This window comes from Oncorhynchus gorbuscha, linkage group LG01 (assembly GCF_021184085.1).
Source record: "Oncorhynchus gorbuscha isolate QuinsamMale2020 ecotype Even-year linkage group LG01, OgorEven_v1.0, whole genome shotgun sequence".
NCBI classification, from domain to species: Eukaryota; Metazoa; Chordata; class Actinopteri; order Salmoniformes; family Salmonidae; genus Oncorhynchus; species Oncorhynchus gorbuscha.
The window spans coordinates 120912074-120934652 of NC_060173.1; the positions used below are offsets into that span (position 1 = coordinate 120912074).

A 22579-nucleotide genomic window follows, 5' to 3' on the forward strand; every position below is an offset into this window, starting at 1 on the left:
TTTCTTGAACAGAGCTATGCACAACCATTATGCATCAAAGCTAAAGGAACTGAATAATATTAAGAAATGCTATAGATTAAAGGAAAGTAGTGTGGAAATCTATCAAAAAAAACAATTAGGCAAACAACAAATTCCATCCCTTTTAGACAACTTCTTGGACAAAAAAATGCCACTGTAATAGTGAATGTGTAAACTTGGGAGTAGAGAACCTAAACAGTATATTTGACCTATCAGCTTCAAATAAAATCAAACTTTATGAATTACCTGTTGCACAACATTCGGCGCAGGTATTGGTAACTGTTTTGCCATAAACTTGCGCCAAACGTTGTCATTATACTGGTGTTCAACCTTCCCAAGTTCTCTCACGTCACCCCGCTCCTCCGCTCTCTCCACTGGCTTCCAGTTGAAGCTCGCATCCGCTACAAGACCATGGTGCTTGCCTACGGAGCTGTGAGGGGAACGGCACCTCAGTACCTCCAGGCTCTGATCAGGCCCTACACCCAAACAAGGGCACTGCGTTCATCCACCTCTGGCCTGCTCGCCTCCCTACCACTGAGGAAGTACAGTTCCCGCTCAGCCCAGTCAAAACTGTTCGCTGCTCTGGCCCCCCAATGGTGGAACAAACTCCCTCACGACGCCAGGACAGCGGAGTCAATCACCACCTTCCGTAGACACCTGAAACCCCACCTCTTTAAGGAATACCTAGGATAGGATAAGTAATACTTCTCACCCCCCCCTTTAAGATTTAGATGCACTATTGTAAAGTGACTGTTCCACTGGATGTCATAAGGTGAATGCACCAATTTGTAAGTCGCTCTGGATAAGAGCGTCTGCTAAATGACTTAAATGTAATGTAAATGTCATTCATAAGTTTACCTAAGTAGTTAGATGGTTTGTCATTAATTGTATTAGATAGACATGCCTCTAATATCCATACATTATTGACCCGTGACTGACAATTTTGAAGTACGTTAGCTAAAACCGTCTATTTAAGTCAGCAATAGAAAAAATGCCTGTCTATCATGTTCCTTGATTGGGTAAAGACGAACTGTCACTCCAAAACTAGTGGACCAATGGAGATTTATTGTCTACGCATCCCTCTAAACCCCGCCCATCACGGAGAAATAATGCCAACACTCACAATCAAACAAACTGGCAGTGAAAACAAAGAAACAAACATCGAAAGCAAAGACATGAGTAGCGTAAACAAAGGGTAGTGCATGCAGGCAAGAGCGTAGGCAAAATGTATTCAATAGGATTGTTTGCAAAGAAAGTTTAACCAAAAACTATTTTTGTATTCGCTTGGAAATATATATTTTTTAATCGTCTGTCATAGTGTTTTGCTCTCGCTTTAAAATGATTTGCTTTACAAGTTTTGGGGTTTTGTATTTGATGTCTTATTTTTGTTAACAATTCTATACATTTCAAATGTTTGGTTTTTGATTTCAACATCCATTATTTCACCTGTCCTCGAAAACATGTTTACATTCTCAACTTTATTTTTCATGTTCCCGTTTTAGCTTATTTTGAATTCAATACATATGGCGTGAAATTGACCCCATACCATGTAGACTGTGTCAAAGAGCATCCTAAATAACTTCACCCTACACACACAAAAAACTAACATTTTGAAACCAACTTCCCCCTAAAGCTAGGACAGAAGAGTCCATGCCCATCTTCTGAAAACATCTAAAACCCTACCTCTTCAAAGAGTATATTTCCCCCCTTACCATCTCTGACACTGCTTACTATGACTGTGATGTGTGGTTGTCCCACCTAGCTATCTGAAGATGAATGCACTAACCGTAAGTCACTCTGTATAAGTGTCTGCTAAATGACTCAAATGAAATGTCTTACCTCACAGAACAGGGTGAGTTTGTCATCAGGTAACAGCCCATTGGCTTCATCAAGCAGGAAATCTCTTCTAATAAACTTTTTGAAGCCCCAGTCTTTCCCCTGGACAAACCGATAGGCTCTTTGGCTTTCTGCAGGGAGGAGGAAGAATCCAAAACACACTTAGTTTGTGTCTATAAGGCTCTAACTAGGAGAATACAAGTAAATAATATGTTATTTGAATGATGTGCTGGGGATGAATCAAAATTAGTTAGGTAACATAGATAAGATGTTTTATTTTCATTATAAGCTTGTGAGTTACTTCTCATTTAGAATGTATCTTGTTGTACTATAGTGGTGGCCATTTGCAGTTATCCTTTCTCTGTCCTGGGTTCAGTTACTTGGGCCGCAGAAGGGAGAGGTCAAGCTTGTCGTCATGTGTAAACGTATATTTCAAACCATGTGAAGGGATAATTGAGGGGGAACCAATTATCTCTTGGCTCCACAATGTCTGTGTGCCAGCCACTCCCTACTTTTCCCATCGGGGAGAGGATGGCAGTGTCTGGAACCATTCTATGTTCCCTCTCTGGTTGCCCTTATCTTGACCTAGAGGCTCACTTTCCTCTCCGTGAGCTTGTCCAGAATGGTTTGTATTTGGGATGGGAGTGTCTAAAATGACAATTGATATATATCATTGGGTGAGGTAATGTCTTGGTACCATTTTGTACCAAGAACGAGATAAGAGCTTTGTTTAGGAGACCAAACGGAACAATAATTTATAGCCAATGTTGTCTGGCTATGGACTACTCCTCTCTGAAGTAAAGTCTTTCTTTGTGTAAGTTCCTAAGACCTGTGGTTTGTCATGTCGACTAGGGGGGGTGGATCTTTGCTATAAAAGATCTCAGTTGCCATTATGTTTGCCACTCTCAACTTTTCATTAAGGATACTGAAATGTTGAAAGTTAAAATGCTATTGCAAAAGCTTAATTATTATTAAAGGTGAAGATTAAGCATAACTCTGACTGGTGTGTGATTTGCTCTCTCATCATTTGGTAATTAAGGAAATTTCCACGACAGATGATATCCATAAAGTAACAGTTTTTTCTGTTACTTACCCATAGCTTTAGTCTCTTCTCTTTTAGTGTTCAATAAGGAAAACTTGAACTTTGCTCTGACTTCACTTTTTGGACAACTAACAAGAAGTAAATACAGCGACAGATAATCTTTGCTTTCATCATCCAGTCCTTTTGGGTTGACTCTCAGACACCTGGGCAGGAAACAGAGGAGGAACCAAACAGAATATTAGTTTGGCGGAGGCTGTATCACTTCAATCGTTATTCACAAAGAAACAACAAGCTGTTGAGATCAATATGATACTCTTTCTCCTGACTATAAGCAAGATATAATGAAAGTTTACCATTTCATCTTGTCGTTGGGTCCAGAGGAGAAGGTGGAACTCTTTAAGACCTCCCCCATCTCCTCTCTACAGAAACTGAAGTTGTTGATGGTCCACATGTAGGAGAACTTGACTACTTTCACCTGAAACAAAAAGGCAACAATCACAATGCTTCCATCCACTTCAAAAGACAGCCTTTCTTTTTTTTATTTAGATCCTGTGATGCAGTTGGAATCAGTTTCTGGGACTACTAGTCTCTGTCCAGCGATCCTGCCAACCAAGGCCAGGTCTGAGGACTTATTTGGCGTAGCAGCTAGCCTAGCCGCTAGCTAGCGGGGTTACCTTGAGGGCTTGAACACAGCCCACAACGCGGTTAGCCATTGTGGCTGGGACTGGGTTTATGGCTGTCTAGTTCCCTGCTGTTTGTTGTTTTCCATCTTCCCTGTGACATGCCCTGTCTGGAACTGAGAGGAGTAACAGTATAACCTACGTTGCTAGCTACCATGACAAAGACCAAAGCCAGTGGGAGTATCGTTGAGGACAGTGGTGTCTATCATACGTGAAGGATTTTTTTTAAACAAACAAAATAGTTCTACAAGCAGTTGTTACAACAAGAAAATAGCTTCAAGTGTTTTGTCCAAATACTGGTGGATTCAACTAATAAAAGAATGGATGACCTGACCAGAGAGGTCCAAGACCTGAAGAACAGTTTGCAGTTCTCCCAGGATCAGCTCAATGAGTGGAAACAGGAGAACAGCAAGATGACAGCAATCTGTAAGTCATTGAGAGAGTTCAAGGCGGAATAACATGGTTGAGGATAAAGTGAGAGGAAATGGACCACAGGAAGTTTGAGGTGGAACGCGAACACAGGACTGTAAAAGCCACCACTATCCAGGTGACAGGCCCAGGCCGATAGTGGTCAAGTTCCTGAGATTGAAGAACAAGGTAGATGTTCTTTAAAGAGCCAAGAACTTGAGAGGAACATATATCTTCCTGAAAAAGGACTAGCCTGAAACCGAAGAGGAAAGAACTTATCCCAGCCATAAAAGCTGCCAGAGTGCGTGGGGACATTGCTTACATCCATAATCACAGGCTCATTGTCCACCCTCCCGTCCAAATCAAATCAAATCAAATTTATTTATATAGCCCTTCGTACATCAGCTGATATCTCAAAGTGCTGTACAGAAACCCAGCCTAAAACCCCAAACAGCAAACAATGCAGGTGTAAAAGCACCAGAAGCCAGGAAGGGATGAGAAAGCCAAGCCTATGGGTTCATAGCTTCAACTCCGCAGCACGCACACTTACAGACACTAACTGATTAATGGACTGATGAATGTATATTTTTGTCTCTTGCTTTGTTTGTTCTTTTCAGTGTTAAGTCTAACTCTGATAAGCTACCCAGGAAAGGGCTTCAAATAGCCCATATGTAGCCTTAGAAATAAGGTTCATGAAATCGATAACTTGCTAACACCACATAACATTCATATTACCTACTATATATATATATGTATATACTGTATATATACAGTGGGGAGAACAAATATTTGATACACTGCGGATTTTGCAGGTTTTCCTACTTACAAAGCATGTAGAGGTCTGTAATTTTTATCATACGTACACTAAACACGGAATCTAAAACAAAAATCCAGAGAATCACATTGTGTGATTTTTAAGTAATAGCTTAGTGCCTGTTTTTTTAAATCAAAATGCGTTTTTTGGGCAGAAATGCCTGGAACATGTGGACTTTCATGTGCCTTAACATCAAACTTGTATGCCATCTATAAATACAAATTAAAATGTTAAATTAAGCTCCTATTTGGTTTAGCCACAGAAAAATTTAGCAACCTTCCCGCTAGCCATGATTGGCTTAGGGGCTGGACATGCCGAGAGATGAGTTTGGATTGGTCTACCACAGTCGTTCTTAACTTGGGTTCGATCGAACCCCAGGGGTTCGGTGAGTCAGTCTCAGGGGTTCGGCGGAGGTCAAGGCATACCTCCGACTCATATGATTCGAGATGACACGCCCCGCTTGGCCATCATTGGCTGCAGGTGATCACGCTACATCGCTTAGCCTATCTGTGCTGCAGGGAATTTGGTGCGCTCAGTAGTCGACTTGTGACTGTCGTGATGGTACGTCTTGTGATTTCTTTCTTAATATTTTAATCCCTTCATACCTACTATGTCGAGCAAAAAAAGAAAGTGGTCGGACGAATATGTACAATATGGATTCACATGTATAACGGAACGTGATGGGAGTCAGCGTCTTAACTGCATGATTTGCAATGCTAAGTTGAGCAATTCTAGTCTAGCACCGGCAAAACTAAGAGAACACTTCCTTAAGCTGCGTGGAGATGGAAAATACAAGAACACAACGCTCGCTGAATTCAAGGTGAAGAGAGCCAGATTCGATGAAAAGGCTACTCTGCCTGTTCTCGGCTTTGTACCCATCAACAAACCGATCCTCACAGCATCGCACAAAGTTGCTTACCTGATCGCAAAACAGGGCAAACCACACACCATTGGTGAAACACTCGTAAAACCAGCTGTGTTGAATATGGCGAATATCATGCTGGGAAAAGAGGCTGAAGTTAAGTTATCCCAAATTCCTCTTTCAAATGACACCATCAGCGACAGAATAGAGGACATGAGCAAAGACATCTTGGCTCAAGTAGTTGCAGATCTGATTTCAAGCCCGGCAAAATTCAGCCTTCAACTTGATGAGACCACAGACGTTTCCAATCTAAGCCAGCTTGCTGTATTCGTGCGCTATGTGAAAGACGACGTGATAAAGGAAGATTTTTTATTTTGAAAGCCTCTTATAACAACAACTAAGGCAGCTGATGGAAACCCAAATTGGTCTACACGGACATGTTCTGGCCTGGTTTAGGTCTTATCTGTCGGAAAGATATCAGTTTGTCTCTGTGAATGGTTTGTCCTCTGACAAATCAACTGTACATTTCGGTGTTCCTCAAGGTTCTGTTTTAGGACCACTATTGTTTTCACTATATATTTTACCTCTTGGGGATGTTATTCGAAAACATAATGTAAACTTTCACTGCTATGCGGATGACACACAGCTGTACATTTCAATGAAACATGGTGAAGCACCAAAATTGCCCTCGCTAGAAGCATGTGTTTCAGACATAAGGAAGTGGATGGCTGCAAACTTTCTACTATTAAACTCGGACAAAACAGAGATGCTTGTTCTAGGTCCCAAGAAACAAAGAGATCTTCTGTTGAATCTGACAATTAATCTTAATGGTTGTACAGTCGTCTCAAATAAAACTGTGAAGGACCTCGGCGTTACTCTGGACCCTGATCTCTCTTTTGAAGAACATATCAAGACCATTTCGAGGACAGCTTTTTTCCATCTACGTAACATTGCAAAAATCAGAAACTTTCTGTCCAAAAATGATGCAGAAAAATTAATCCATGCTTTTGTCACTTCTAGGTTAGACTACTGCAATGCTCTATTTTCCGGCTACCCGGATAAAGCACTAAATAAACTTCAGTTAGTGCTAAATACGGCTGCTAGAATCCTGACTAGAACCAAAAAATTTGATCATATTACTCCAGTGCTAGCCTCTCTACACTGGCTTCCTGTCAAAGCAAGGGCTGATTTCAAGGTTTTACTGCTAACCTACAAAGCATTACATGGGCTTGCTCCTACCTACCTCTCTGATTTGGTCCTGCCGTACATACCTACACGTACGCTACGGTCACAAGACGCAGGCCTCCTAATTGTCCCTAGAATTTCTAAGCAAACAGCTGGAGGCAGGGCTTTCTCCTATAGAGCTCCATTTTTATGGAACGGTCTGCCTACCCATGTCAGAGACGCAAACTCGGTCTCAACCTTTAAGTCTTTACTGAAGACTCATCTCTTCAGTGGGTCATATGATTGAGTGTAGTCTGGCCCAGGAGTGGGAAGGTGAACGGAAAGGCTCTGGAGCAACGAACCGCCCTTGCTGTCTCTGCCTGGCCGGTTCCCCTTTTTCCACTGGGATTCTCTGCCTCTAACCCTGTTACGGGGCTGAGTCACTGGCTTGCTGGGGCTCTCTCGTGCCGTCCCTGGGGGTGCGTCACCTGGGTGGGTTGATTCACTGTTGTGGTCGGCCTGTCTGGGTTTCCTCCCCCCTTGGGTTGTACCGTGTCGGAGATCTTTGTGGGCTATACTCGGCCTTGTCTCAGGATGGTAAGTTGGTGGTTGAAGATTTCCCTCTAGTGGTGTGGGGGCTGTGCTTTGGCAAAGTGGGTGGGGTTATATCCTTCCTGTTTGGCCCTGTCCGGGGTGTCCTCGGATGGGGCCACAGTGTCTCCTGACCCCTCCTGTCTCAGCCTCCAGTATTTATGCTGCAGTAGTTTATGTGTCGGGGGGCTAGGGTCAGTTTGTTTATCTGGAGTACTTCTCCTGTCCTATTCGGTGTCCTGTGTAAATCTAAGTGTGCGTTCTCTAATTCTCTCCTTCTCTCTTTCTTTCTCTCTCTCGGAGGACCTGAGCCCTAGGACCATGCCCCAGGACTACCTGACATGATGACTCCTTGCTGTCCCCAGTCCACCTGGCCATGCTGCTGCTCCAGTTTCAACTGGCCTGGGCCCTAGGACCATGTCCCAGGACTACCTGACATGAGGACTCCTTGCTGTCCCCAGTCCACCTGGCCATGCTCCTGCTCCAGTTTCAACTGTTCTGCCTTACTATTATTCAACCATGCTGGTCATTTATGAACATTTGAACATCTTGGCCACGTTCTGTTATAATCTCCACCCGGCACAGCCAGAAGAGGACTGGCCACCCCACATATGCTCTCTCTAATTCTCTCTTTCTTTCTCTCTCTCGGAGGACCTGAGCCCTAGGACCGTGCCCCAGGACTACCTGACATGATGGCTCCTTGCTGTCCCCAGTCCACCTGACTGTGCTGCTGCTCCAGTTTCAACTGTTCTGCCTTATTATTATTTGACCATGCTGGTCATTTATGAACATTTGAACATCTTGGTCATGTTCTGTTATAATCTCTACCCGGCACAGCCAGAAGAGGACTGGCCACCCCACATAGCCCGGTTCCTCTCTAGGTTTCTTCCTAGGTTTTGGCCTTTCTAGGGAGTTTTTCCTAGCCACCGTGCTTTTACACCTGCATTGTTTGCTGTTTGGGGTTTTAGGCTGGGTTTCTGTACAGCACTTTGAGATATCAGCTGATGTACGAAGGGCTATATAAATAAATTTGATTTGATTTGATTTGATTTGATGTGAAGAAACTTGTGGATGACTTCTTCAAAGACAACAATCTTTCGTGGGATATGGTTTCTGCAGTTTGTTCGGACGGAGCTCCAGTCATGCTGGGAAGAAAGTCTGGTTTTGGTGCGCTAGTGAAAGCCGATGCACCACACATCATTGTTACGCATTGTATTCTGCACAGGCATGCGTTGGCAACAAAAACCTTGCCTCCAAAACTGGCAGAAGTATTAAAAATTGTAGTGGAATGCGTGAACTATGTGCGAACTAGTGCTCTGAGGCACCGCATTTTCAGTGCGCTGTGTAAAGAAATGGGCTCTGAATTCGAGGTACTTCTGTACCATTCTAACGTTTGGTGGTTATCCCGGGGACAGGTGCTGAATCGTGATTTTGCCGTGCGTGTGGAATTAGCCGTTTTTGCAAGAGCACCAACATTGTCATGCAGATTGCTTCAAAAATTCTGAGTTCATTCTCATTTTAGCATACATGGCTGATATCTTCGCAGCTCTCAATCATCTCAATCAAAAGATGCAGGGCGGTGGAGTCAACATCATCGAAGCAGAGGAAAATCTGAAGGCTTTTGTAAAAAAAGCTACCGTTATGGAAACGACGAACAGAGAACGATAACTTCGCAAAGTTTCCCCTGCTGGTCGACTGTGTAAGTAAGATCGAAGATGTATCTGGAATCGGAGACATTTCTGTACCTTCGGAACTGAAGCAAGCAATTGTCACACACTTAGATGAGATTGCAAAGTCTCTCGACGGATACTTCCCTACAAGAGAGTCATATCCAGCATGGGTGAGACAGCAGTTCACATTTAGTGTTGAGACAACAGATGTCAATGATGAATACCTCGATGAAATCATTGAAATTCAGTAGAGCCAGGTTCAACAGCAACTCTTCAGAACAACAATGCTTTCAACGTTTTGGTGTCAACAAATGGTAGCGTACCTTGTTATTGCTAAGAAAGCTCTGGAGATTTTCATACCGTTTGTTACAACATATCTTTGCGAGCAATCCTTTGAGGATGCTGGACATAAAAATGAAGAAAAGGAACATACTTTGTTGCGAAAATGACATGAGATTGGCATTTGCCAAGGTGAAGCCGCGCATTTCTGTACTGGTCTCTGAAAGGCAACAGCAGAAGTTACATTGATTTGCAGCAAATATTCATTATTATGTTTTTGTGTGAAAATCATGTTTTGATGATTTTGTTCTTTGAACATAGTGACGTGGTTGCACGGTTCATTTTGTGCACCAGTAAACTATGTTTTGAATTTGAAAACATCATATTTTATTTTTCCGATTAAGAAGGGTTCGGTGAATGGGCATATGAAACTGGTGGGGTTCAGTACCTCCAACAAGGTTAAGAACCACTGGTTCTACCATATAGCACACATCTGTCTATTGGACCTGGTCAGTATGTTTAGGTAATCATTTCTAACGCTGCTTTAAAAAATATATATTGTTTAGTGATACTGCATAAACCTAATGTCAAGTTAAAGTACTGTTAGCTAGCTAATGTTAACAGGCTGGCTTGCTAGCTAACATTATGTGTTTGCTCCCCACTTTCTGGAGGACCGAGTTTTGAAATCAGTGGAATTCGAGTATGATAACTAAGGAGATGGAGAAAACGCCAGTCTGGATTACATCGTCTAACTAAGGCAACCATGCATGGCATCAGACAGGAGACCCGTCCAACCATGATGTACTCCAGCCACTTTAATAATGGGAATTGATGGGAAATGATGTCAAATATATCACGAGCCACTTTAAACAATGCTACCTAATATAATGTTACATACCCTACATTATTCATCTCATATGCATATGTATATACTGTACTCTATATAATCTACTGCATCCTTATGTAATACATGTACCACTAGCCACTTTAACTATGCCACTTTGTTTACATACTCATCTCATATGTATATACTGCACTCAATACCATCTACTGTATCTTGCCTATGCTGCTCTGTACCATCACTCATTCATATATCTTTATGTACATATTCTTTATCCCCTTACATTTGTGTCTATAAGGTAGTAGTTTTGGAATTGTTAGCTAGATTACTTGTTGGTTATTACTGCATTGTCGGAACTAGAAGCACAAGCATTTCGCTACACTCGCACTAACATCTGCTAACCATGGTATATACTGGTAAGATTTTCGGATATTACAATTTTTAGTTTTGACAGAAAGTGGTTTAATTTTAAGTGTCCTTCCAACATTATGTGTATGATCTTATTCTTCGTATCTCAGACACATGCTTGACTAGTTATAGTCATAGAACCTGGTTGGTTAGCTACCTGCAGATTCATGCAGGGTAGTAATGTCATAAATTGTGATCATGGTCCACTGTTTAGCTAGCTAGCTATCTAGCTACATGTCTTTAAAAAAACACACATTTTGACAAAGGATTTTCATTTCAAGTTAAAGTGTACTGTTAGCTAGCCAGCTAACAGTAGCTAGCTGGCGCACTAAGTAATGTTACGTCATGCGTAGCTATCTAGCTACATTTCTTAACAAAAGACTAATTGTTGAATGCTCAATACTCGTTGAATATGATCGGTGTCAGTAAATGTTGGCAACAAAACATAATGAAATAGTTACCAGCGGCACAGGTACAGTCACCAATGCTCTGGATAACATGAAAACAGCCTAACCAGCTCTGCTAGGGGGGGTGTAAAATGGTCAGAGTGGGGTGTTCTCTCATTATGTGTCTGGAAGTAGCTAGCCAACTTTAGCCAGTTAGCTTGGGTGCTTGACTGTAGTTGTGAGGTCAGAGCTTTCGGAACAACTCATTGGCCAGAGCGTCCAGTGTGCGCTCTGAACGTGAAACTACAAATAGAGCAATAGGGCGAGTAATGTTCAGTGAGCTGTTCTCTCGCTCTTAGATGTCTGGAAGTAGCTGGAAAGTTAGTACAGAATGCTCAGATCAACCCTTAAAAGAGATGGGTGGGGCTAAGTCTTGAGAGGGTGTGAACAATGCTGAATGGCTGTAGAAAAATAAGGGCTCTCCAATTGTAGTACCAAAACATTGAAAGACGGTTTCCTCAAAAGTGAGTTTACAAGTTGATCAAATAGTGTATAATAGAGCATACAAATATGTTGATGTGACTCATGTGGATTCTGGTAAAAATATTTGTTGGTCAGATGTGATTAATGAGGAGCATCCAGACGCTGCACTTGATGAATTTATGAAATTGCTTCTTCCAATTATTGATAAACATGAACCTGTTAAGCAATTGACAGAACTGTTAAGGCTACATGGGGCAAAAGGAGTGGCTAATAAGACTGTCTGTACATCTGACTGGCTGATTTACTGCAAACTGAGAAATGATGTGACTGAACTCAACAAAAAGAAGAAGAAACTGTATTATGAAGCCAAGATTAATGATATAAAGAATGATGGAAAAAAACGTAAGTACTTTTAATGAAATTATGGGCAGAAAGACAAATTCACCTCCATCTTTCAACGAATCAGATGGCTTATTCATCACAAAACCATTTGATGTTGCAAATCATTTTAATGCTTACTTCATTGGCAAAGTGGGCAAACTTGAGCAGGAAATGCCAACAACGAACAGTAAGCCATCGTAGTCATGCATAAAAAAAACAAATTTTGGAATGGGTGGGCAGTAATAAACTGGTCCTGAACATCTCTAAAACTAAGAGCATTGTATTTGGTACAAATCATTCCCTAAGTTCTAGACCTCAGCTAAATCTGGTAATGAATGGTGTTGCTGTTGAACAAGTTGAGACTAAATTACTTGGCGTTACCTTAGATTGATTCAATGGTTGTAACGATGGGGAGAGGTCTGTCTGTAATGCTTTGCTTTTTTGACACTAGACTCCAAAAAGCAAGTCCTGCAGGATCTAGTTTTATCTTGATTATTGTCCATTTGTGTGGTCCAGTTCTGCAAGGAAAGACCTAGTTAAACTGCAGATGGCCCAGAACAGAGAGGCACGTCTTGCTCTTAATTGTAATCGGAGGGCTGATATTAATACTATGCTGCCAGTCTCTCTTGGCTAAGAGTTGAGGAGAGACCGACTGCATCACTTCTTCTTTTTATAAGAAACATTCATGTGTTGAAAATCCCAAATTGTTTGCAGTCAACTTACACACAGCTATGACACGCACACTTATCCCTTGAAAATAAAAGAGAGCCGCAAACTCTAGGAGCTCAGATGCAATAATTTAATTTACACACACTTATCCCACCAGACATGCCACCAGGGGTCTTTTCACAGTCCCCAGAACCAGAACAAATTCAAGGAAACGTACAGTATTATACAGAGCCCTTATTGCATAGAACTCCCATCTCATATTACTCAAATAAACAGCTAACCTGGTTTCAGAAAACAGATAAAGCAACACCTCACAACACAACGCTTCTCCCTTATTGGACAGTTTGTGTCTATGCATTGATATGCAGGCTGTGTGTGCCTTTAAAAAATCATAATAATAATTGTAGTTCTGCCCTTGAGATTTTCTTGTCTATTAATGTTCTGTATTATGTTTCATGTGGACCCCAGGAAGAGTAGCTGCTGCTTTTGCTACAGCTTATGAGGATCCTAATAAAAAACCAAAACAATATGAAGACAAACCAAAAATGTTTGGTGATCGGAGCTAGTGAACTAATCTGCCAGATTTCTGCCATGTCTGAGAGCATACAGCGACTTCAGAAAGTATTCACACCTGTGTTACAGCCTCAAAACGGATTTAACATATTTTTTCCCTACAATTCTACACACAATACCCCATTTATCTCAATCTCGTCATTCAAAGACTCAGTCATGGACACTCTTACTGACAGTTGTGGCTGTTTCGCGAGATGTATTGTTGTCTCTACCTTCCTGCACTTTGTGCTGTTGTCTGGGCCCAATAATGTTTGTACCATGTTTTGTCCTCCTACCATGTTGTGCTGCTGCCGTGTTGTCATGTTGTGTTGCTACCATGTTGTGTCTTCATGTGTTGGATGTCATAAGGTGAATGCACCAATTTGTAAGTCGCTCTGGATAAGAGCGTCTGCTAAATGACTTAAATGTAATGTAAATGTTGACATGTGTTGCTGCCATGCTATGTTGTTGTCTTATAGGTCTCTCTTTATGTGGTGTTGTGTTGTCTCTTGCCGTGATGTGTGTTTTGTCCTATATTTTTATTTGATTTATTTTTAATCCCAGCCCCCGTCCCCGCAGGAGGCCTTTTGCCTTTTGGTAGGCCGTCATTGTAAATAACAATTTGTTCTTAATTAACCGACTTGCCTAGTTAAATAAAGGTTAAATAAAATTAAATAAAAATAAGTGAAAACATGTTTTTAGACATTTTTGCTAATTCATTTTAAATTAAATGTCATTCCTTTACATAAGTATTTACACCCCTGAGTCATACATGTTAGAATCACCTTTGGCAGTGATTTACAGCTGTGAGTCTTTCAGGGCAAGTCTCTAAGAGCTTTTCACACTTGGATTGTACAACATTTGCACCTTATTATTTTTTAAATTATTCAAGCTCTGTCAAGTTGATTGTTGGTCATTGCTAGGCAGCCATTTGCATGTCTTGCCATAGATTTTCAAGCCAATTTAATTAAAAACTGTAACTATGCCACTCAGGAACATTCACTGTCTTCTTGGTATACAACTGCAGCATAGATGTGGCCTTGTGTTTTAGGTTATTGTCCTGCTGAGAGGTGAATTAATTTTCCAGTGTCTGGTGGAAAGCAAACTGAACCAGGTTATTGTCCTGCTGAAAGGTGAATTAATTTTCCAGTGTCTGGTGGAAAGCAGACTGAACCAGGTTATTGTCCTGCTGAAAGGTGAATGAATTCATCTCCCAGTGTCTGGTGGAAAGCAAACTGAACCAGGTTTTCCTCTAGAATTTTGTCTGTGCTTAGCTCCATTCCATTTAATTTTATCCTCAAAAACTACCCCGTACTTAACGATTACAAGCATACCCATAACAGAATGCAGCCACAACTATGCTTGAAAATATGGAGCGTGGTAGTCATGTATTGTATTGGATTTTCCCCATACATGAAACTTTGTATTCAGGACAAAAACGTATTACTTTAGTGCCTTATTGCAAACAGGATGCGTGATTTGGAATATTTGCATTCTGTACAGGTTTCCTATTTTACACTGTCAATTGGGTTAGTATTGTAGAGTAACTACAATGTTGTTGATCCACCCTCAGCTTTCTCCTATCACAGCCATTCAACTCGGTAACTGTTTTAATCCTTAAAAATCTCTCTGGGATAGGGTCTAGTTTCCTGAATTTCCGCCTGTCTGACGTGCCCAAGGTAAACTGCCTGTTACTCAGGCCCAGAAGCTAGGATATGCAAATAATTGGTAGCATTGATAGAAAAATAATGTATGTGAGTATTACAGATTTGATATGGCAGGCGAAAATCAGAAGAAAATCCACCCTAAACAAAACAAATTGGAGCTCCCAGGCTCTTTCAATGTAAAGCTATTGCTCATATATACACTGCTCAAAAAAATAAAGGGAACACTTAAACAACACACTGTAACTCCAAGTCAATCACACTTCTGTGAAATCAAACTGTCCACTTAGGAAGCAACACTGATTGACAATACATTTCACATGCTGTTGTGCAAATGGAATAGACAACAGGTGGAAATTATAGGCAATTAGCAAGACACCCCCAATAAAGGAGTGGTTCTGCAGGTGGTGACCACAGACCACTTCTCAGTTCCAAACCTTCCTGGCTTGCTGTTTTGGTCACTTTTGAATGTTGGTCGGTGCTTTCACTCTAGTGGTAGCATGAGACGGAGTCTACAACCCACACACGTGGCTCAGGTAGTGCAGCTCATCCAGGATGGCACATCAATGCGAGCTGTGGCAAGAAGGTTTGCTGTGTCTGTCAGCGTAGTGTCCAGAGCATGGAGGCGCTACCAGGAGACAGGCCAGTACATCAGGAGACGTGGAGGAGGCCGTAGGAGGGCAACAACCAAGCAGTAGGACCGCTACCTCCGCCTTTGTGCAAGGAGGAGCACTGCCAGAGCCCTGCAAAATGACCTCCAGCAGGCCACAAATGTGCATGTGTCTGCTCAAACGGTCAGCAACAGATTCCATGAGGGTGGTATGAGGGCCCGACATCCACAGGTGGGGGTTGTGCTTACAGGGGGTTGTGCTTCAGACTTTTTCAACAAAGTACTGAGTAAAAGGTCTGAATACTTATGTAAATGTTTTATCAGTTTTTAGTTTTTATAAATCTGTAAAAATGTCTAAAAACCTGTTTTCACTTTGTCATTATGGGGTATTGAGTGAAGATTGATGAGGAAAAAAAACAAACTTAATCAATTTTAGAATAAGGTTGTAAAGTAAACAAATGTGGAAAAAGGGAAGAGCTCTGAATACTTTCCAAATGCATTGTATAAGAAATATTAATAATGAATTATTTTATTTAACAACAAAAAAGAAATAAGAAAAATCGCACTAAACCTCTTCCATATACACCTTCCTGATATTGAGTTTCACCCCATTCGGCCCTCAGACCTTACAGATAGATTGTATGTGTGGGGTACAGAGTTAAATAGTAATTTTTTAAAATCATGGTAAACACTATTATTGAACATGGAATGAGTCCATGCAACTTATTATGTAATTTGTTAAGCACATTTTACTCCTGAACGTATTTAGGCTTGCCATAACAAAGGGGTTGAATACTTATTGACTCAGCTTTTCATGTTTAATTCACTTGTAAAAATATCTAAAAACATAATTCCACTTTATAATTCTAGTGGGTGTGAATACTTTCTTTGGGCACTAGATGTTAATAAACGAGAGACAGTGGACAGACACACACCTACCTGTGTGTAACACCAGCTCTCTGCCACAGGTCCAGTAGACATGTCCCCTGGTGGAGGAGGGGTAGGAACCCGTGACATGGCCAGCTTCCCCCTCAGCAGCAGCTTTAACACTTAACCTTTCCTACAGGGGAGCAGAGGAGCGATTAAGACTAATAAACAACCTTCTAAACCTAAACATCAGACTGGGACTGGGCCATCAGCACTCCATTACCACATCAGACTGGGACTGGGCCACCAGCACTCCATTACCACATCAGATGACAAGTCACAACATTCTACTGAAACCAGGTTAGAGGTTAAGGAACAGGGTTTGAAGAGGGGAAGGGGAGAGAGAGATGGGGAAGAGGAGAGAGAGGGAAGGGGAAGGGGAGAGAGAGGGGGAAGGGAAGAGAGAGGGGGAAGGGGAGAGAGTGAGAGAGGGCAAGGGGAGAGAGATCGAGAGAGAGAGAGAGAGAGAGAGGGGGAAGGAGAGAGTGTGAGAGGGAAGGGGAAGGGGAGAGATGGGGGGAGGGGACATAGAAAGGAGAAAGGGGAGAGAGACCGACTGGGAGAGACAGAGAGACAGAGAGACCGAGAGAGAGACAGCGAGACCGAGAGAGAGAGACAGAGAGACCGAGAGAGAGACAGAGACCGAGAGAAAGAGACAGACAGACCGAGAGAGAGAGAGAGAGAGAGAGAGAGACAGACAGACCGAGAGAGACAGACAGACAGACCGAGAGAGAGAGACAGCCAGACAGACAGAGAGAGACAGAGAGAAGGGGAGCAAAATCCCAATCTACTTGAACGGAGCAAAAATCAACCATGAGGCATCGAAGCCAAACAGTTAAGAAATGATATAGATGGAAGGTGCAGAAACCAAAAAACTATTGGCCAAGAACAAATAGAATCCCTACGACAAAACTTCCTGGACAAAATAATTTCCTGCAATAGTGAAGGTGTAAACTTAGCAGTAAAATACATTTGTATTTCATATACCTTTGACTATTGGATGTTTTTATAGGCACTTTAGTATTGCCAGTGTAACAGTAGAGCTTCCGTCTCTCTCCTCACTCCTCCCTGGGCTCGAACTAGGAACACAACGATAACAGCCACCCTCGAAGCAGCGTTACCCATGCAGAGCAAGGGGAACAACTACTCCAAGTCTCAGAGCGAGTGACGTTTGAAACGCTATTAGCGCGTACCCCGCTAACTAGCTAGCCATTTCACATCGGTTAAACAAGCCTAATCTCGGGAGTTGATAGGCTTGAAGTCATAAACATAGACTTAGTTATAACATAATAACACACAGAAATACGAGCCGTAGATCATTAATATGGTAGAATCCTGAAACTATCATCTCGAAAACAAGATGTTTATTCTTTCAGTGAAATACGGTTCCGTATTTTATCTAAGGGGTGGCATCCATAAGTCTAAATATTCCTGTTACATTGCACAACCTTCAATGTTATGTCATAATTACGTACAATTCTGGCAAATTAGGCGGCCCAAACTGTTACATATACACTGACTCTGCGTGCAATGAACGCAAGAGAAGTGACAATTTCACCTGGTTAATATTGCCTGCTAACCTGGATTTCTTTCAGCTAAATATGCAGGTTTAAAAATATATACTTGTGTGTATTGATTTTAAGAAAGGCATTGATGTTCATGGTTAGGTACACATTGGAGCAACGATCTCGCTTCATATTCGTCGCCAAACCCACTGGCTCCAGGTCATCTACAAGTCCATGCTTTGTAAAGCTCCGCCTTATCTCAGTTCACTGGTCACGATAACAACACCGACCCGTAGCACGCGCTCCAGCAGGTATATTTCACTGGTCATCCCCAAAGCCAACTCCTCGTTTGGCCGCCTTTCCTTCCAGTTCTCTGCTGCCATTGACTGGAACACATTATGAGACTCCAGCTTCAGTGATTTTTACATCTCCCTCACTAACTTCAAGCATAGCTGTCAGAGCAGCTTACTGATCATTGAACCTGTACACAGACCATCTGTAAATATCCAACTTTTTTTTTTTGCTCCTTCACATTTCAGTATCTCTACTTGCACATTCATCTTCTGCACATCTATCACACCAGTGTTAAAATCAATTGTAAATATTTCACCACTACGGCCTATTTATTGCTGTACCTCCCAAATCTTACTACATAGATTTTCTATTGTGTTATAGTCTGTACATTTGTTTCTGTGTAACTCTGTGTTGTTTGTGTCGCACTGCTTTGCTTTATCTTGGCCAGGTCGCAGTTGTAAATGAGTACTTGTTCTCAACTGGCCTAACTGGTTGAATAAAGGTGAAATAAAATAAAATAAAAAGAGAGACCTAGACAACAACATAGCAAGGCAGCACAACATGACAACACAGCATGGTTGCAACACAACATGGCAGTAGCACAAAACATGGTACAAACATTATTGGGCCCAGACAACAGCACAAAGGGAAAGAAGTTAGAGACAACAATACATCACGCAAAACAGCCACAACTGTCAGTAAGAGTGTCCATGATTGAGTCTTTGTCTGAAGAGATTGAGATAAAATCGTCCAGTTTGAGTGTTTGTTGCAGCTCGTTCCAGTCACTAGCTGGAGCGAACTGAAAAGAGGTGCGACCCAGAGATGTGTGTGCTTTGGGGACCTTTCACAGAATGTGACTGGCAGAACAGGTGTTGTATGTGGAGGATGAAGGCTGCAGAAGATATCTCAGATAGGGAGGAGTGAGGCCTAAGAGGGTGTTATAAATAAGCATCAACCAGTGGGTATAGAGTGCAGTGATGTGTCCTATAAGGAGCATTGGTGGCAAATCTGATGGCCGAACAGTAAAGAACATCTAGCCATTCGAGAGCATCCTTACCTTAATACCTACATTTCTATCAACATGTTAAATGTGCAACCAGAGGGAAAAAAATTGAGATCACCTGTACTTCACACACAGAGACGCGTACAAGGCTCTCCCTCGCCCTCCATTTGGTAAATCCAACCACAACTCTATCCTCCTGATTCCTGCTTAAAAGAAAACATTTAAGCAGGAAGCACCAGTGACTCGGTCAATAGAAAAGTGGTCAGATGAAGCAGATGCTAAACTACAGGACTGTTTTGCTATCACAGACTGGAACATGTTCTGGGATTCTTCCGATGACATTGAGGAGTACAGCACATCAGTCACTGGCTTTATCAATGAGTGCATCGAGGACGTCATACCCACAGTGACTGTACGTACATACCCCAACCAGAAGACATGGATTAACAGGCAACATTTGCACTGAGCTAAAGGGAGAGCTGCAGCTTTTGAGGTGCGGGACTCTAACCCGGAAGCTTACAAGAAATCCTGCTATGCCCTGCGACGAACCATCAAACAGGCAAAGCGTCAATACAGGGCTAAGATTGAATCATAGTACACCTGCTCCGACGCTCGTCTTATGTGGCAACTATTACAGACTACAAAGGGAAGCACAGCCGCAAGCTGCCCAGTGACACGAGCCTGCCAGACGAGCTAAATCACTTCTATGCTCGCTTTGAGGCAAGCAACACTGAGGCATGCATGAGAGCATTAGCTGTTCTGGACGACTGGGTGATCGATCATACTCTCTGTAGCCGACATGAGTAAGACCTTTAAACAGGTGAACATACACAAGGCTGCGGGGCCAGACGGATTACCAGGACGTGTGCTCCGGGGATGTGCTGACCAACTGGCAGGTGTCTTCACTGACATTTTCAACATGTCCATGATTGAGTCTGTAATACCAAATGTTTCAAGCAGACCACCATAGTCCCTGTGCCCAAGAACACAAAGGCAACCTGCCTAACTGACAACAGACCCATAGCACTCACATCCGTAGCCATGAAGTGCTTTGAAAAGTTGGTAATGGCTCAAATCAACACCATTATCTCAGAAAACCTAGACCCACTCCAATTTGCATTCCACCCAAACAGATCCATAGATGATGCAATCTCTATTGCACTCCACACTGCCCTTTATCCACCTGGACAAAAGGAACACTTATGTGAGAATGTTATTCATTGATTACATCTCAGAGTTCAACACCATAGAACCCTCACAGCTCATCACTAAGCTAAGGATCCTGGGACTAAACACCTCCCTCTGCAACTGGATCCTGAACTTCTTGACGGGCCGCCCCCAGGTGGTGAGCGTAGGTAACAACACATGTGCCATGCTGATCCTCAACACCGGAGCTCCCCACGGGTGCGCGCTCAGTCCCCTCCTGTACTCCCTGTTAACCCACGACTGCATGGCCAAGCATGACTCCAACACCATCATTAAGTTTGCAGACGACACAACAGTGGTAGGCCTGATCACCGACCATGATGAGACAGCCTATATGGAGGAGGTCAGAGACCTGGCAGGGTGGTGCCAGAATAACAACATATCCCTCAACGTAACCAAGACTAAGGAGATGATTGTGGACTACAGGAAAAGGAGGACCGAGCACTCCCCCATTCTCATCGACGGGCTGTAGAGGAGCAGGTTGAGAGCTTCAAGTTCCTTGGTGTCCACAACAACACAAAACTAAAATGGTTTAAACACACCAAGACAGTCGTGAAGAGGGCATGACAAGCCTATTCCCCCTCAGGAAACTAAAAAGATTTGGCATTGGTCCTGAGATCCTCAAAAGGTTCTACTGCTGCAACATTGGTTGCATCACTGCCTGGTACGACAATTGCTCGGCCTCTGACCACAAGGTACTACAGAGGGTAGTGTGTACGGCCCAGTACATCACTGGGGCTAAGCTGCCTGCCATTCAGGAATTTTACACCAGGAGGTGTCAGAGGAAAGCCCTAAAAATTGTCAAAGACCCCAGCCATAGACTGTTCTCTCTACTACCGCATGGCAAGCGGTACCGGAGTGCCAAGTCTAGGACAAAAAGGCTTCTCAACAATTTTTACCCCCAAGCCATAAGACTCCTGATCAGGTAATCAAATGGCTACCTGGACTATTTGCATTGTGTACCCCCCCCCCACCCCCTCTTTTTACGCTGCTGCTACTCTTTGGTTTATCATATATGCATAGTCACTTTAACTATACATTCATGTACATACTACCTCAATTGGGCCGACCAATCAGTGCTCCCGCACATTGGCTAACCGGGCTATCTGCATTGTGTCCCGCCCACCGTAACCCGCAAACTCCTATTTACACTACTGCTACTCTCTGTTCATCATATATGCACAGTCACTTTAATCATATCTACATACCTCAATCAGCCTGACTAACCGGTGTCTGCATGTAGCCTCGCTACTGTATATAGCCTCGTTACTGTATATAGCCTCGCTACTGTATATAGCCTCGCTACTGTATATAGCCTCGTTACTGTATATAGCCTGTCTTTTTACTGTTGTTTTATTTCTTTATTTGCCTATTGTACAAATAATACCTTTTTTGCACTATTGGTTAGAGCCTGTAAGTAAGCATATCAGGTCTCCATCTGTTTTATTCGGCGCACGTGACAAATAAACATTGATTTGATTTAAATTAAGTCTCTGTAATCTAGCATGGGTAAAATGGTTATCTGAATCAGGGTTAGTTGGCAGCTGGGGTGAAAGAGGAGTGATCACGATAGAGGAAACCAAGTCTAGACTTTAGCCTGCAGCTTTGATACGTGCTGAGAGAAGGACAGTGTATACTCCCAAGTACTTGTATGAGGTGACTACCTCAAGCTCTAAACCCTCAGAGGTAGTAATCAGACCTGTGGAGAGGGGCATTCTTCTTACCAAACCACGTGAACTTTGTTTTGGAGGTGTTCAGAACAAGGTTAAGGGCAGAGAAAGCTTGTTGGACACTAAGAAAGCTTTGTTGTAGAGCATTTAACACAGAATCCAGGAAGGGGCCAGCTGAGTATAAATCATTTATTTATATAGCCCTTCTTACATCGGCTAATATATCAAACACTGTACAGAAACCCAGCCTAAAACCTCAAACAGCAAGCAATGCAGGTAAAACTATAATCTGCATGTAAATGGATGGGAGCGCTTCCTACTGCCTGAGCTATGTCATTGATGTAAATTGAGAAGAGCGTGTGGCCTAGGATTGAGCCTTGGGGTACTCCTTTGGTGACAGGCAGTGGCTGAAACAGGAGATTTTCTGACTTTATACACTGCACTCTTCCAGAGAGGTAGTTAGCAAACCAGGCTAAAGACCCCTCAGAGACACCAATACTCCTTAGCCGGCCCACAATAATGGAATGTTCTACCGTATCAAAAGCTTTGGCCAAGTGAATAAAAATAGCAGCACAATATTGCTTAGAATCAAGGGCAATGGTGACATCATTAAGGA

The 22579-nt window shown here is 42.5% G+C and overlaps 1 protein-coding gene across 5 annotated transcripts in view; it reads right to left on the reverse strand.

Moving 5' to 3' along the window:
- LOC124036834 (speckle-type POZ protein-like A) overlaps positions 1 to 22579 on the reverse strand; it is an 86325-nt gene that overhangs the window by 26128 nt on the left and 37618 nt on the right. For 3 of the 5 annotated variants that reach the window (XM_046351566.1, XM_046351663.1, XM_046351591.1), the window contains exons 2-5: positions 16298 to 16418; positions 3250 to 3371; positions 2948 to 3099; positions 1858 to 1985 (exon numbers count right to left, since the gene is read on the reverse strand). In XM_046351566.1, the coding sequence (XP_046207522.1) occupies positions 1858 to 1985; positions 2948 to 3099; positions 3250 to 3371; positions 16298 to 16375 (480 nt within the window). In that variant the 5' untranslated portion in view covers positions 16376 to 16418. Of the gene's footprint in view, positions 1 to 1857; positions 1986 to 2947; positions 3100 to 3249; positions 3372 to 16293; positions 16421 to 22579 lie in introns of those variants that run through there. The other 2 variants (XM_046351740.1, XM_046351811.1) reach the window with 2 other exon arrangements.